This window comes from Protomyctophum parallelum (assembly GCF_964188405.1).
Source record: "Protomyctophum parallelum genome assembly, chromosome: 17".
In the NCBI taxonomy this organism is placed as follows: domain Eukaryota; kingdom Metazoa; phylum Chordata; class Actinopteri; order Myctophiformes; family Myctophidae; genus Protomyctophum; species Protomyctophum parallelum.
The window spans coordinates 22,411,985-22,428,506 of record NC_139719.1 but is presented as its reverse complement, the minus strand read 5'-3'; the positions used below and the strand labels follow the sequence as shown (position 1 = coordinate 22,428,506).

At 40.3% G+C, this 16,522-nt stretch overlaps 1 protein-coding gene across 1 annotated transcript; it reads left to right on the top strand.

The window, feature by feature from the left end:
* Positions 1 to 6,206: 6,206 nt before the first annotated feature.
* LOC310874426 (ras-related protein Rab-37-like) lies at positions 6,207 to 12,934 on the top strand (the record flags this gene model as incomplete). Its single annotated transcript, XM_083787234.1, has 9 exons — positions 6,207 to 6,424; positions 10,355 to 10,465; positions 10,974 to 11,015; positions 11,324 to 11,390; positions 11,515 to 11,567; positions 11,803 to 11,868; positions 12,041 to 12,097; positions 12,290 to 12,366; positions 12,829 to 12,934. Exons 1-9 carry the CDS (start codon positions 6,275 to 6,277, stop codon positions 12,932 to 12,934), a joined length of 729 nt encoding a protein of 242 aa, XP_083643360.1. The 5' UTR covers positions 6,207 to 6,274.
* Between the last annotated feature and the right edge of the window lie 3,588 nt (positions 12,935 to 16,522).

The window sequence follows — 16,522 nt, the reverse complement described above, 5'->3', positions numbered from 1 at the left end:
TCCTTTCGTGGCTGTTTACATTCGAGGGTCGCCGGTCCTCTCGAACGGAACAGTTTAACGTCATGCCCAGGACGAAAAGATATAGAGAACACCAACATGACAAATAACAGCAGGAAGGCATGGGCCACAATCCACCGTCTTGGGGGGGAAAAAATAGCTGATCAATAAGCCCCAAACGCGTTGCACTGTGACCCGTTTTGAGCTTGTACATCGGCTATTTTTGCTACAACAGCAATATGCAACGTGGCCCTCTGGAGTGAGAGTGGAAATATAGTGGAAATATAGTCTCCATCGTCAAAGTTGCCCACCCCCATTCTAAACACTACAACATGCAGAGGAGAAGTCATAACAGAACCATCTAAACACTACAGCATGCAGAGGAGAAGTCATAACAGAACCATCTAAACACTACAACATGCAGAGGAGAAGTCATAACAGAACCATCTAAACACTACAGCATGCAGAGGAGAAGTCATAACAGAACCATCTAAACACTACAACATGCAGAGGAGAAGTCATAACAGAACCATCTAAACACTACAACATGCAGAGGAGAAGTCATAACAGAACCATCTAAACACTACAGCATGCAGAAGAGAAGTCATAACAGAACCATCTAAACACTACAACATGCAGAGGAGAAGTCATAACAGAACCATCTAAACACTACAGCATGCAGAGGGGAAGTCATAACAGAACCATCTAAATACTACAGCATGCAGAGGAGAAGTCATAACAGAACCATCTAAACACTACAACATGCAGAGGGGAAGTCATAACAGAACCATCTAAATACTACGACATGCAGTCATAACAGAACCATCTAAACACTACAGCATGCAGAGGAGAAGTCATAACAGAACCATCTAAACAATACAACATGCAGAGGGGAAGTCATAACAGAACCATCTAAATACTACAACATGCAGTCATAACAGAACCATCTAAACACTACAGCATGCAGAGGAGAAGTCATAACAGAACCATCTAAACACTACAGCATGCAGAGGAGAAGTCATAACAGAACCATCTAAACACTACAGCATGCAGAGGAGAAGTCATAACAGAACCATCTAAACACTACAACATGCAGAGGAGAAGTCATAACAGAACCATCTAAACACTACAGCATGCAGAAGAGAAGTCATAACAGAACCATCTAAACACTACAACATGCAGAGGAGAAGTCATAACAGAACCATCTAAACACTACAGCATGCAGAGGAGAAGTCATAACAGAACCATCTAAACACTACAGCATGCAGAGGAGAAGTCATAACAGAACCATCTAAACACTACAGCATGCAGAGGAGAAGTCATAACAGAACCATCTAATCACTACACTACAGCATGAAGAGGGGAAGTCATAACAGAACTATCTAAACACTACAGCATGCAGAGGAGAAGTCATAACAGAACCATCTAAACACTACAGCATGCAGAGGAGAAGTCATAACAGAACCATCTAAACACTACAGCATGCAGAGGGGAAGTCATAACAGAACCATCTAAACACTACAACATGCAGAGGAGAAGTCATAACAGAACCATCTAAATACTACAACATGCAGTCATAACAGAACCATCTAAACACTACAGCATGCAGTCATAACAGAACCATCTAAACACTACTCTGTTCACCTCTAGTCGATTATTTATTCAGCCACGGACCACCATTTGAGGCCATTTAGCCTCTCAGACCCATTTGAGCCACTGACCACCATTGTGAGCATAGAGTATATTATGAATAGAGAAAAGGCACCCAGAGGAAACCCTGAGGCCAAATGGACATAGTGGCCGAATGAAGGTATTGCAGCCTGGCCCCAAACACATGAACGCGCTGGTCCGTTGACTATCATTGTGCACGTTCACGACGGCAGCACGCTAGCTAGCTAACGAACACGCTAGTTCGTTAGCTAGCTAGCGTGCTGCCGTCGTGAACCAGAATGCTCTGTTCCTACTGTGTTGTGTTCATATATGTTACTAACTACATTATAAAACCATGATCCAGTAGCCCAATGGATACCGTCGATGGTAATAATGTGAACAACCGGGCCCGGGTTCACTTCCCAGTCGATGACCGAGTTTATTTTCTTCTTAACAAACACAACTGTTTGTTTGCATCAAGTCGAGGTCCTTTATTCATTCGGTATCTGAGCCACGGGACCACCATTTTTAGGCTCAAATACTGAATGAATAATGGACCTCGACGAGAAAAGCTAAAACAATTGTGTTAGTTTGGTAAGAAATGAAGCTAAACTCTCAGTCCTCGATGGGGACTCGAACCCGGGCCCTGGCCGTAGTCTACTAGGCGCCGACGGTAACCATTCGTCTACTCGAACACGGTTTTACAGAGTGGCACGAACATAATATATAAACATCACAACAAAGTTATCATAAAGTGATCACAGATGTTTGAACAACAACAACGTTAAGTATTAAATAACATTGAACGTACCTGCTTGCTGCGGACACGACGACGACCGACATGGTGACGTGGCAAAACAACACTGAGCAAAACCCCCTCCACGCGTCTCTTCCGTATTTGAGGGGGGGGCGGCACTTCCTTCCGGGTGTGACGTGAGGCCACGCCCGCGAGGACGTGGAGCTTTCTTGAGTAAGACCCGGAAGCGGGTTACGTCACGGCTTATAAATAGTCAATACAGACATGAGTCCCCTTCCTGGCAGCGTCCTCAGTGGTCTAGCGGTTTAGACACCCGACTTTGAATACAACTTTATGTAACTTCACGGGTTCAAACCCCTCTGATGTTTTTCTCAATCATTGATTCACAATATACCAGAATGCACGTTTAATCATAATACATAAAGCAGACAGCCCTGTGATTAAACCTTCAGCATTACATTACACTGCAACCCCACTGTGGCTAATACCTTTTTATTCACAATGCCAAGTTATTGTACTCCTAATAATATATCATGGTGTAGTCTAGCTCTGGTTTGATTGATTGATTTAAATATTTTATTAATAGTTTGTAGAATTACAGTACATTTCAAGCACAAACTCAATACAAAGACTGTTAACTGTGAGTGGACGACCCAATTAAGCATTACACTTGTTTAAGAGGGTCCACATTGTTCAATTCATCAAAAGTCCACATTGTTCAATTCATCAAAAAACTACATTATTACAAACCTACATTATGTGGGATCCTTTAGCTTACAAACGGAGTGACATTTCTGGCCACAACGTGGGTGTCGCTGGGCTGTGGCGCTGCCAACTGACTTTTGTGTTTCCCTCTGCTTCATCACCTTTTAGTTCCTTTATTACAGCGAATCAAAGGTGTGTGAAATACTTCTGTAATTAATGACTTGCTGACTATCTCGCGATTTTAGCCTGGATTTAGTGTTCACGCCACATAGGCTATACATTGAAGACCACATAGGCTATAGCCTACATGAAGACCCGACTCCAGCAGCAGAACTGACAGGTAGGCTACAGTACCAAAAAAAAGCCCTATCTTGACCACAGAAACGCCCCTAAAAGACACGGTATCCTACCGTCGGTATACGTGTAACATAGTGTGTATAAATTGGCAGATTTTATTTTTTATTTTGCACGTCACTTTCTGACTTTCCAAAGGAAACGTTTCAATGCCTTATTGCTGTGTTGTTGGTGATTTGTGGATTCGTTTTTAGATCAATCAGGGATCTGTTAATAACTTAATACTGTACTGCAGTCTGCAGTTGTTCCCAAATCCACATTTGTTGAGCCCCCATTAGACCCCCATTAGACACTACTTGATATGTATCAAACAAATTTGGCTAATAATAAATTAATTAACATAATTTCAAACATTAAACCATTTAAACTTCTTCACCTGAACTGAACCAGCTCGGTGAAATAACTCAGTACTCAAAACATGTTAATTTATATCAATTTTATTTATAACTGCAAATGTCATGTAAATGTACAACGCACAAAATGTATGTCACCATAACCAAACATGTATTTCTACTTGATAAACCTTATTTATTGGAAGACGGAGCACTTGCAGCATGTATAGATTTTGAGTCTAATTTTGTTCTAAATAACCTGCAAATTGACAAATTGTACATAACTCCTGTACTGGACGCTTTATCGTATAGCCTAAAGTAAAGAAAATAAAGAACCAGACCACGTGATTAGACAAAAAGTCTCTGCAAGCTGATAAAAAAATAAATAAAATAAAACAGTTTCTTACCCAAACTTACAAGTGAAACTTCAGTAGTATTTAACCCATTCTGACCTGAGATCAGATTCATACGAGGTTTCCACATGGACACACACTGGTCTGATTAACCCATTCTGACCTGAGATCAGATTCATACGAGGTTTCCACATGGACACACACTGGTCTGATTAACACGGTTCTGAATGTGAAAATCTGACATTTCTATGTTCCGCATCTAGAGCCATACTGTAAAATAGATTCCAGCCTCACAAGAACTATGCATAGCCTACATTTCACCTGGGCTGGTGGTGATTCACATTAAATGCCGGCAAAGCCATCCATCCTTTAATCACTTGAAACATGTGAAATTATCCTTTACAAATGTTCAAAAACAGCCTCACAATGCTGTGTTGTGAGTTTGTAGATCAGCCATTTTTACAATTGAACATTGTTGTGCGACTAAGTGTATATATTATGTAGGACTTAAGAGGTTAATTACAAAATGATGTAACAATAACTGAACGACTTCTACAAACATCTGTCAAAGGCATCACAAACTAGAAAATTCGCAATTTAAAAAAATTGCAGAGTGTGGTTGCCGCAGTGGCTTACATATGCCCCTCCCACTAGTATTGCCAGCCAATTACAATTTCAAGTCACGCCTTAGATGCGTCTAAGTGATGAGGGCCCCTCCTACTAACTTCGGAAGACGATTACGGCCGAACGATACGCACTTTAAAAATTCTGCAGTTCAGTTTTAATTGGATGGGTCCAGAGATCACGTGTGCCGATTTCTGTGAGATTTGGACAAAATCTGTAGGAGGAAAAGCAAAAAGTGTGTTTTGGACAAAATTCAAAATGGCGGAAAATCTATCATGGCGGAAATGGGCGTGGCCTATATGGGGAGATGCGTCATGACCCAAGGAATCCAGGGAAAAAATAATTTTGATTTTACGACCTACGGTTCAAGAGTTATAAGCCAAAAGGTAAAGTGGGCTGTTATAGCGCTACCATGAGGCCGACCGATAACATTTTAGGGTTAAATAATTTTAGGGATAATGTTGAATTATCCCTAAAAGTTTTGTAACTATAGTGATTACAGTCTCCGAGGAACGAATACTTGAATGTGAATTTTTGCCTTTTCCCATTCATGTCAATGGGGAAATTTAATTCACTAATAAATTCATATCAATTAAACTATACAACATTTCTCTTAACAAAATACAAGCACACGATTCCCGATTTTTTCGGTCAATTTGACATATGGCTCAAGTGCGTACAGCGTACAGTGTGGGAGGTATAAAGCGTCAAAATAAAGACTACTCCAGTGAAATAATAAAGTGTCACAGTTACAAGAGTCTGGTTGCCCATTCGGGCAACCACACTAATTATTGAGAGAACAATTGTCAATTTGTACATATAATATTGAGATATTGATAATATTGTGTCTATAGCTGCTGAACATGCATTGACTGAAATGGTAAAGAAAATAAACAAAATCAGAGACCCATCTGACGTGAGTGGTGCTGTACTGTACTACTGTACAAGCCCTCATCCCTGACCTGTGTGTGTGTGTGTGTGTGTGTGTGTGTGTGTGTGTGTGTGTGTGTGTGTGTGTGTGTGTGTGTGTGTGTGTGTGTGTGTGTGTGTGTGTGTGTGTGTGGTGCTGATGTAGTCTGACATGTTTTGGTCACGAGTCACGACTGTAGAGACAGCAGAGCTATACACGGCTCACTCTAGCAGCACTTGGAGAGGCTATTGTAGCAAGGCTCAAAGCTGGTTGGCTGGAGCTCCAACTCAAGTAAACGCAGTCAGCCAGCTGTGTGTGTGTGTGTGTGTGTGTGTGTGTGTGTGTGTGTGTGTGTGTGTGTGTGTGTGTGTGTGTGTGTGTGTGTGTGTGTGTGTGTGTGTGTGGCTGCGAGAGAGAGAGAGAGAGAGAGAGAGAGAGAGAGAGCGAGCGAGCGAGAGAGCGAGTGTGTGTGTGTGTGTGTGTGTGTGTGTGTGTGTGTGTGTGTGTGTGTGTGGGGGGGGGAGGGACAGAATGGTAGCTAGATGCATTTCCTCTGGCTCTTCCTTTAAAAACGTGGAGACGGGGGAGGACAATGGAGCGGATGGAATCCATGGAGCCGATCTCGGCGTACTACACCACGGCTTACCCTGAGATCCATCCCGATAGCACTTACGGATCTGAGACCATGGAGAGCCCGAAGACTCCCGTCGCCCCTGCATACGACGAGGATTTAATGCACAAGGTACTGTGGGATAACTTGAATGGTGATTGGTGACTTGTCTAAAAATGCATAATGCTCTCTCCATGGTGCTGACCCTGAATAATGAATGATACAGTTCAGTTGGTCGGTTGCACTCAGCAGGCATTCACATGTGGCTTTTCACAGAGAAGATTGTCTCATTGCCTGTATTTAGGCCAGGTGGCGGTGCTGGATGTCAAGGCATCAAGGCAAACGTCAAAGAGGAGGAAGAAACATATCGCATTACTTTATTAAAGGCAAAAATGCAACGTTTCGACTCTATAGGTCAGGACTAGGTCCTAAGACCTCCATATTTTGGATATGTCAAGGCAGAAACTTTTAAGAATCCCGTATACGTATACGTTACTCCACGTAACCTGAGAATCTTGTATGGGGTCCACCGTCCATGAACATGTCCTTGACATGAAGATGTTTGAGAACCACTGTGTGCACTTTGACCAGCTGTCCCTTAAAATCTTGAACCCTCATATCATCCCTGTTCTGGGGTGAACATCCAGCAAAAACAAAACAGATCTACAAACTGGTGTATAGATGGAAATACTAGCAGACCGGCTAGTATAGAGCCCTAGGGGGACCCGCGTCAACCGAGAATATAGGGTTCAAGTGGTTTATTGGTTATTGACATTAGGAGTAGGCCTACTAGGTAGGCCACCATAATTGTGCGTGTCTGGGTGTGGACCAAACACTAAGTTTTCATTAATTCTTTAATAGCTAAAGACAGCATGGACAACCTGTCCAATTTAATGCTTCCTTTACAGCAGAGCATAAAACCTTTCAGTCCATTTTGACCCTTAAGCCTGGATGGATATATGGATTGATGGATGGACGGACGGACGGACGGACAGACGGACAGAGGGGTGGACAGGCTGACATGGATTAGTGTTTCTGAATAGGATGCCGGAACAGATTTTACAAATACACCAATACAGATTTGTGGTGCTCTGATTTATGATGGCAGACTGTGTTATGAATGATGAGATTGTGGATTTATGCTGAAGGATGAGAACTGAGCATACATAATCACCATATTAATATTTATCAGGGATTTCCTAGACAACAGTCATGAACGTTATGAACTGGGGCGAAACACTAAGGGAATATATAGTCAGATAACGGGGAGAACAGTATTCCATTGAGAGCTCTATACTATGGTTATGAAAGGCAATAAATTGCTTAAAGCTTTCCTGAAACATACATAATAGACTGTTACCCTTGGTGTTATCTGGAGCAATTTGTAAAGGGAAAATATTTATAATCCTACAAAGAGCATAGGTTTTGAAGTCCAACAGCAATATCACAGGATTTCAGTTGATCCATGAGCCAACAGGAACACAGCTGTCTCTTTCCCAACTGACATTACAGAGAACATAATTACATCATGCTACACAGTTTGTGGATATAAGATTGTGGGGGAGGGGTTATGCATCATCACCCCCCCACAAATACATGTGCACACATCACAAACACATACTGATGTTACTTCTACACTGCTACGTGTGTGTGTGTGTGTGTGTGTGTGTGTGTGTGTGTGTGTGTGTGTGTGTGTGTGTGTGTGTGTGTGTGTGTGTGTGTGTGTGTGTGTGTGTGTGTGTGTGTGTGTGTGTGTGTGTGTGTGTGTGTTCGTGCGTGCATGCGTGCGTGCGTGCATGCGTGTGTGTGTGTGTGTGTCAGTGTGTCAGTTATAGTGAGAAAGGGGTATGATGCTGTTAGTGCAATAACAATGGGTTAGAAATAAAAGTGAGCTAAGCTCATAACACCCCCCTGGGGACTGGAACTAATTAGCTGGAAACACGACAGAGAATTTGGGAATTTGACATGGAGTGTAAGTTGGAGCATACGGTTACTGTCTTTAGTGCAAATTATTCAAGTTTCAGATAGGTATTTCCAAATTTCAATACTTTTACTTCTACTCCATGTATCTCAGAGACAAATATTACTCTAAAAACTTTAGTTACTTTGTAGATTTTCATTGCGGTTGCAAAACATAAATTGACCACTTCAGCCCTGAGGCCCTGTACACACATATCAGACGAACATGCTCTGTGCCGTATGTGTTTCATGGCCGCCTCAATGCTTTTCCAATGGAAGTCACGTGGTTTGACCAACACTTGTGTTTGATGGGGGGAGGGGCAATCAAACACAAGTGTTTGGTCAAACCATGTGACTTCCATTGGAAAAGCATTGAGGCGGCCATGAAACTGAAACACAGAGCACAGAGCATGTTCGTCTGATATGTGTGTACAGGGCCTGGGAGAGAGAGAGCATGAACAGACAGGGAAAGGACAAGAGATCATTTGATTTGATTGCCCTCCAGAGTTCAGAGGCTCCTCCTTCCTTGGAGTCCAGTTGTTGTCATGGAGAGAAGCTGTCATGATGTCATTACAGCATGCTGGCAGCCTGGCACCAGAGCCGCAGAAGAAGAGAGTCGCGACACACTTTGATCTCACCGCAAAGCAGGGTGCTATGGGCTGTAGTTCCAAACATTGTAACTATCCCATTGAGATAGAATGAGCACCATAGTTCTATTGACTGACCCCTCTGATGTCCATTCTGTTATCCCAAAGCCCTTTTGAAATTCAACTTTAGTTTAAAATTTAATTAAAATTTAGTTTAGTTTAGTTTAGTTTAGTTTAGTTTATTTGCACATACAATTTAAAACATGGTAAGTAATGAGAAAAAGACTAAATACATTTAAATAGAAAGGAAAAAATCAAAACTGATGGAAAGGCAAAAAAAAAGGGCTTGTCGAGTGGCCTTCCTAAACCAAGAATGATTAAAATGTGTGTGTTTGTTTAGTTAGGCTTTTGAAGATTATTTAATTACAACCTAAAAGTAAAAGTTCAGACTCTTCAAAGATAAATAGTATAGTTTACAAATGTACATGTGTGTGAGACTGAGACGTAGGCCATGGTCACATCAGTGATTCAGTATAAGAATTTCTTTTACACTAATTTTATTAAAAAAACATGGACTCTGTGTTTTAATGTTAGGTTGTAACTTGTAAGGAGGATATTCCATAGTTTTACTGAAAAGTTTTTCTACTTGTTTATGTGCGTGTACATGTCGTGCATGTGTGTGTGTGTGTGTGTGTGTGTGTGTGTGTGTGTGTGTGTGTGTGTGTGTGTGTGTGTGTGTGTGTGTGTGTGTGTGTGTGTGTGTGTGTGTGTGTGTGTGTGTGTGTGTGTGTGTTAAAAAACAAACCTCTCGTCAACTCACAGTTCATGCATGTGTACTCATTTGATACTGTTTTTCTTAACTGAAATGTACTATAAGTGATGCATTAATACTACAATGAAAGCTTTAGAATCTGTTGATGTTCATATAGTACAATAGGGAACCCTGGTGACAAGCAGCACGTTCTTTCATGCTGTGTTTTATACATACAGTGGCATACCATGAAGGTTGTCTGTGTCCTTGAACTTGCTGTGTATCACATTCTGTCAGTGTTTAGCCTGTTACTTTGTCAAGAGCTTGTATGAATCATCCAGTTTGGCTCATTACTGGTCCATTTCGCTTAGTCATTGGACTATAAGAAAAAGTCCTCCTGCACACCTACAATGGACAGGTGTGTCGGATAACTGGAACTGAGAAGTAGAGAAAAAAGAATCCCGCACACTGTCTTCACTTGAGTTAAATTTATTGAGCAACGTTTCGGTCGTCAGACCTTCATCAGGCATCATGATGCCTGATGAAGGTCGTCATGATGGGCTAGTCATTGGACAAAATGCATTCATTATTTCTGTCCATGTATAGATTATATAAAACTGAAATGTATTTGAATATGACTACCGGTAGTGTAATGTACCGGTATGGTGTGTTTGTGACAGAATATTGGGGACAACTGTGTATTGTTGTGGTGGTGTGTGTGTGTGTGTGTGCGTGCGTGCGTGCGTGCATGTGTTTGTGTGACAGACTATCCTGGTTGGTGACAGTGGAGTGGGAAAGACGTCGCTGTTGGTGCAGTTTGACCAGGGAAAGTTCATCCCAGGCTCCTTTTCAGCCACTGTAGGCATCGGCTTCACGGTGTGTAGGCCTATGTATGTTTTTTCTATATCGACACTGTCGGGCAGAAACACTATTATTATTTAATCTATTTGATCTACAAGCTCCCAACGCATCGCGATACAACACATTGCGAGCTTGTTCATTGGCTGCCTTAGCTACTTTAATGACATGCCCAAAGTGGGGACAGATTGAAAGTGGTAAAGTAAGTTTGTCCGTGGATTTATTTTTCTACACATGCCTTACATAAAAGAAAAAGACCAAAAAAATTAAACAAATGAAAATTGGAAAGTATTAATGAGAGCTGCTGACCAAATAATAACTGCATTGGCTCCATTGGAACACAGCTTATTTTTTCCATTTCCCGAAAAGTAACAGTTTTAGACATACAAGTTTTCTGCCCGACAGTCACAATATGTGTCTCTGTTGGTGTACGAGTATTTTTGCATTGATGTAGTTACAAATAAATTGGACATTGTCCGGCTTCTAACACCTGTCCCAATTTTCCTCTATTTGCTGCCTCCCGCAGAATAAAGTGGTGACTGTGGACAATGTTAAGGTGAAACTACAGGTCAGTAAATCACTTCCTTGTGGACACTTAGTGGATTTCTGAAACAGTGACTTATTTCTGGCCTAGGTTTAGGGTTTTTATTTTAGGTTTAGGTGGCAAATCGTTTTGTGCTAGGGCTACACATTTGAGATGATATTTGGTGTCCCTATCAGTGGCAATGTGAATACACATTGGCATGTGTAATCAGTGCTGCGGTGTAAAGCTGCACTTAATGGTACACCACAGCTATGGCTGCGCCCAGGGCAGCCCTCTGTGGATTCGTCTATAATTATGGAGATGTTGTCGACTTGTCGTCACTGTCTTTACAGATTTGGGACACAGCAGGCCAAGAAAGGTTCAGGAGTGTGACACATGCCTATTACAGGGATGCACAGGGTGAGGAGAATCACTGACAAACAACTGTACTTTTACCTATAGGGAGATTTCTTTAAACAAAACATTTTACTGTTAATGTTTAATGTTATTAATCTATTCGTGTTGTATTCTTCATCCTATAAAGCTTTACTCCTGCTGTACGACATCACCAGCAAATCGTCCTTTGACAATATCAGGGTGAGTGAGTCATGATTGAGTCATGCCTATTTCATACTACATTGTTGTATGCTATAAATAGCCAATCTACAAGCTCACACAAGCTTTAAATTTATGTCATACAGCGTAATATAAATCGGGTTTCAGGCATGTGGCTCAGCCATGACATGTCACTGAGGAAGCTGAAGTTTCCTTCCTTCTTTCTTTCTTTCTTTCTTTCTCTCTTTCTTTCTTCTTCATTATCTCTTTTCATTAGGCATGGTTGACTGAGATTCATGAGTATGCTCAGACAGAAATAGTCATCATGTTGCTAGGAAACAAGGTGAGAGACTGTATGTATCATGGAATGCTTGGAAGGCAACAATTGGATTATTTCCATTTTCATCTTTTTCGTCCTCAAAACACTTCCTGTACAAATATCCCCACGCTGCTACAGTAATAGAACACACTGTACATACAGTAGGTATATGTGTTATTGTAATTCTCTCTGTTAGGCTGACATGGTAGGAGAGAGAGTGATCCGAAGAGAGGATGGAGAGAAGCTTGCCAGAGTGAGTTTATATTTACAAACCAGGATGGGCCAAAAAAAAAGCAGATCTACAAGCTCACGACGTATTACATTGCAATGCATTGTGAGCTTATAGATTGGCTGTGTGCAACACCATCATACTGTACCACTAGATATAAACCACTTAATTAAGCCTGCAATGCTCTATTATTGATTTTTCCTTCTTTATACTTAGGAGTATTCAGTCGCATTCATGGAGACCAGTGCCAAGACCGGAACCAATGTGGAACTGGTTTTCACTACTGTGGCCAAGTCAGTACAATATATAAAATACTGTCTTTTCAGACAATATTGCCCAAAGAATTTAATTGAAGTGTTCATTTAAAGCCTTAAAGGAGCACATCGCCCATTTTCAACCTTATCTTAATAATGGTTATTATAATATGGCACCATTTCCATCTACTTGCTCTTGGACAGTTCAGAAACCTGCCTACCAGTGACATCATCAATAGGCAACTTTGGTAATTTCAAACAAGATTTCAAACTTCCTTTTTTGCTAGAACAATAATGTTTCTATTATAGTGTGCTAACTTTCCAGGAAAAGGAAGCCTGTAGTTTCTATTAGCCTTGGACTATTAACTGTTAGGCAGGTTTCTCAATAGTGGCATCTTATAATGAGCATTAGTTAGGACAAATTATAAGTTACGGTTGACATTGGGTCAAGTGCTCATTTAGCTTTTTTGGTCCTGTACTATGTTGTTCTCTCTCCTGCAGGGAACTCAAACACAGTTCAGTCCAACAGTCCAACGAACCCAAGTTTCAGATCCATGAATTAATTGATGTACAGAAGGAGAATTCTGGCTGCTGTAGCTATTTCTAAATCTTCTCTCCTTGTCGATGTTCTCCCGAGTCCTCCCCTCCTACGCTTGCCAGTGCCACCACTTTGTGTGAACGAACTTTGATGAGTACAGACTCAAAGAGACCCACTGTGAGCAACCGGAGATTCTCATCACAATTCATTCCCTGCTTCCAAATTGTGATATTTTCCATTCTGGGGACGAGAATACCATGCAAGTCCGAAACCAATTTGCAAGAATGGACAATGGAGAGTAAGTACAGTTCATCCACAAATCAGTACCATAAACAAATAAAGAATGCAGAAGTAAAGACATACATGATTTCATCTTGAGAATGGATCTATAAAAATGTGGTCCCATTCAACAACAAAAAAAGAAAATAGTGAAGGAGTGAAACAGTGAAATTGACTGCTACAACTTCAGGTGGAAACTTAAAGTGTCACTGAATCTTCTCTGGATTGAGACAAAGGCCATACACTGTGTTATGGATATTATTTAGTGCCAAGTGAATGGACTGACCCCCCCTCTGTCTATATGATCTGAGCTCTGTGGTGTTCACTAGTCACTTGTTTTTTCTTGATCCACTGCAGACAGCTGCTCAGTCACAGACTCACTCACACACAGGAAGCTCAGGGACATATTAGTCACACTGAGTGTGCAAAACAAATGGGTTTATAGTGCTTGGCAGGCAAAGCTACGAAGCTCGGACTGTAGGCTTTGAGTTTATGTTTTCAAGCTTATAATATGGTTTAAAAACAATAATATGACAGGATGTTTTGGTGATGTCAAACTAGAACCAGAAATGTAAATTTAGAATGAAATGATAAAAACCACAGTAAAGGTGGTTGCACACTGGACGCGTTTTTCGGAAAACCGATGGAGAAACGCAGCTAAAAATCCAAAAAACTGTGTGCAGGGACCTTAAGTGATTGAACAGACTTATACATCTAACACAACACCTAATCGAATATGAACTACGTACAAGGGTTTCCATGGATGTGTCCAATTTATATGTCATAATCATATGCCTCTTTCAAATTGTCCACAGTGTAAACACTTTTACACACAGATTTAGCTTAACAATGAGGATTCTGTTTGAATGCATCGTTGAATGTGTTTCGACAACCTTTGATGTTGTGCTTTGACATGCATGTTATATTTGATTCCAAGAATTTGTATTTTTCTGTCTTTCATTGTCATGTTAGGACATCCTGTATGAGTTGCGAGAGTTGTACTGATTTCTATATGTTCTGATTGTGAGACATATTTTGAAATTTACTTATTTTACTACTGCATTGCATGGTACAAAATCTCTGCGCAGGCTGGAGTGCACACAGTGCACATTGAAACCCTCTCGTTACAAGATGTGTGTCTGATCTGATTTTCTTAGCTGTTGTATAGTGCTTAAATTGCTTTAGGCATATAGTGCTTCATTTTGCTTTGAATACAGACCAAGAGGTATTATTGCTTTGTTTTTGTTCAACATGCAAATACAATGCACTTGGAATTACGAATACGATGCTTTGCTGTAATCATAGTGCAGTCTGCAATGTTCAGGTTTTACTCTTTATAAGACAGCTTGTGAAATTTCTGGCCGCATGTTAACATGAAATACATATTGACACCAGTATGCAATTATGGATGAAATATGGTCCTCTATGAATATTTTCAGGGTATGATCAAAAAATCTTTATACAAAATACGGTAATCGGTTTAGGTTGCTTGGGCCTGTTGACGTATTTTAATACAAAACAAATAAGTAACTTGGCAGTTATTTAAATATTGTATACATAATTTATTTGTTTGTTTTATCATAATACAATTTACCAAAAGAAAAAAAGTGACATACTCTATGCTGCATAACAATAAACTATTTCTGAGGCTCATCACCACACTTTCTAGTACATTCCTAACATTCGCACCATACCCCAAGATAGTATCAAGTGCAAATTGCAATGCACTTGACTTTATGTCAGTCAATAGCAGTGTTGATTAACTAACACTACGTAACTTAATATATTACGTAATATATTACCGGAATACAGTAACCAATACATTACTGAACATTTCTTTTTAAATATATTCTAAAAATCTTTCTATATTACTGCATTACTTTCTGTCTGTCTGTCTCGTTGCCCGTGGCTCTGTCTTGTGACATTATGTGACAACTGCAGAAGTTAAAGAATTACGTATTTCCGCTCCCCACTAATAGTTCTCAGGTCTGGTGTTTGTCCTCTTGTTTATTAGCTGGCTTTTACATTTTACACACAATCATATTGGCGTAAAAAGGGGGAGAATATTGCTTTTTACTAGGCAGTATTTGCAGAGCGACTACACTTGCTTTATCTTGCATTACACACTGCAGTGGTGGAAAGTAACAAAGCACATTTACTCAAGTGCTGTAGTTAATACAACTTTTACTTACAGTACATAGGCCTACATCTTCTCCATCCCAGAGGCAAATCTTGTTCTCAACAAATAAAATCAATCAATCAATCAATCGATTTTTCAAGGAGAAAGGGATTGGTGCACATTTGGATCTCATGCTTAGAATGTCTTGTGTCAAGATGATTTGAATAGAAATGTGTTTCATTCCACTCTTATTTAGTCTTGTAATAAAATGTCTATCTGCATATGGGGATGCAGTCATGACGCTTTTGGAAGGGCAGCATCACCATCAGCCTAAACTGAGGAGACTGAAGCAGTTGAGTCCTGTCGTCACCATTCTCTGGGTTACGGTATACAGGTATGTCAATGTTATGTCATGTATGTATGTCAAATGTTGATTCTGGAAGGTTATACAAAATCTAGCATGTTTTCCTATATAATGCCTAATTTGCATAATTATTTAAATGTGAATTTAAAATGTGTCATCCAATTCACCTAGGTGAAAATAACAAACAGGAATGTGTGATAAGTAAATACCGGTATTTAAATAAATAAAAACTCCTGTGGAAGGGTCATCATATACGGTACTTTAGTTTAAACTCCTGGGAACTCAGATTAGGTAATCATAGCTCAAATTTGGAGCTCTGGCTCATGGACTTCCGACTTATTTTGGTATTGCCATAACACCTGAATGCAGCCTGACCACTGACAGTAATGTAAACCAACCAGAATCTCAACTGAGAATACAGGTTCTGTTTCAAGCTCCGTCTATAAAGAGACACAATTTGGCCATGCAGTTCAAACCTGTGACCATACCCTTTTCAATAGCTATTTAATAGGTCTGTCATTCAGCTACTACTACATGTGTATGTGCCTTTATGTGCGTGCAATGCATGTGTTTGTGTGACACTGACAGTGACAACCACAAGAGGGCATTGTTATATCAAAGTCAGAGCTTTATAATAAGTTTGGTCGTTTGGAAAATAGTCGGAAAAGAATCAAGAGCCGAGACAAAACGCTGTATTTACATCTACACATTACATTTTAGATTTTATTTGCTGTGTTTGACATACACGTTCATTGGAAAATTAAGCACTATGATCATGATGAGTGTAGATGTACAGTAGGCTATAGGCTACTGTAGCCTGTAGGGCAAGGGCAATGGTTCTCAAAGTGGAATTGATTGATTGATTGATTGAAATATTTATTAACAGTTTGTAGAA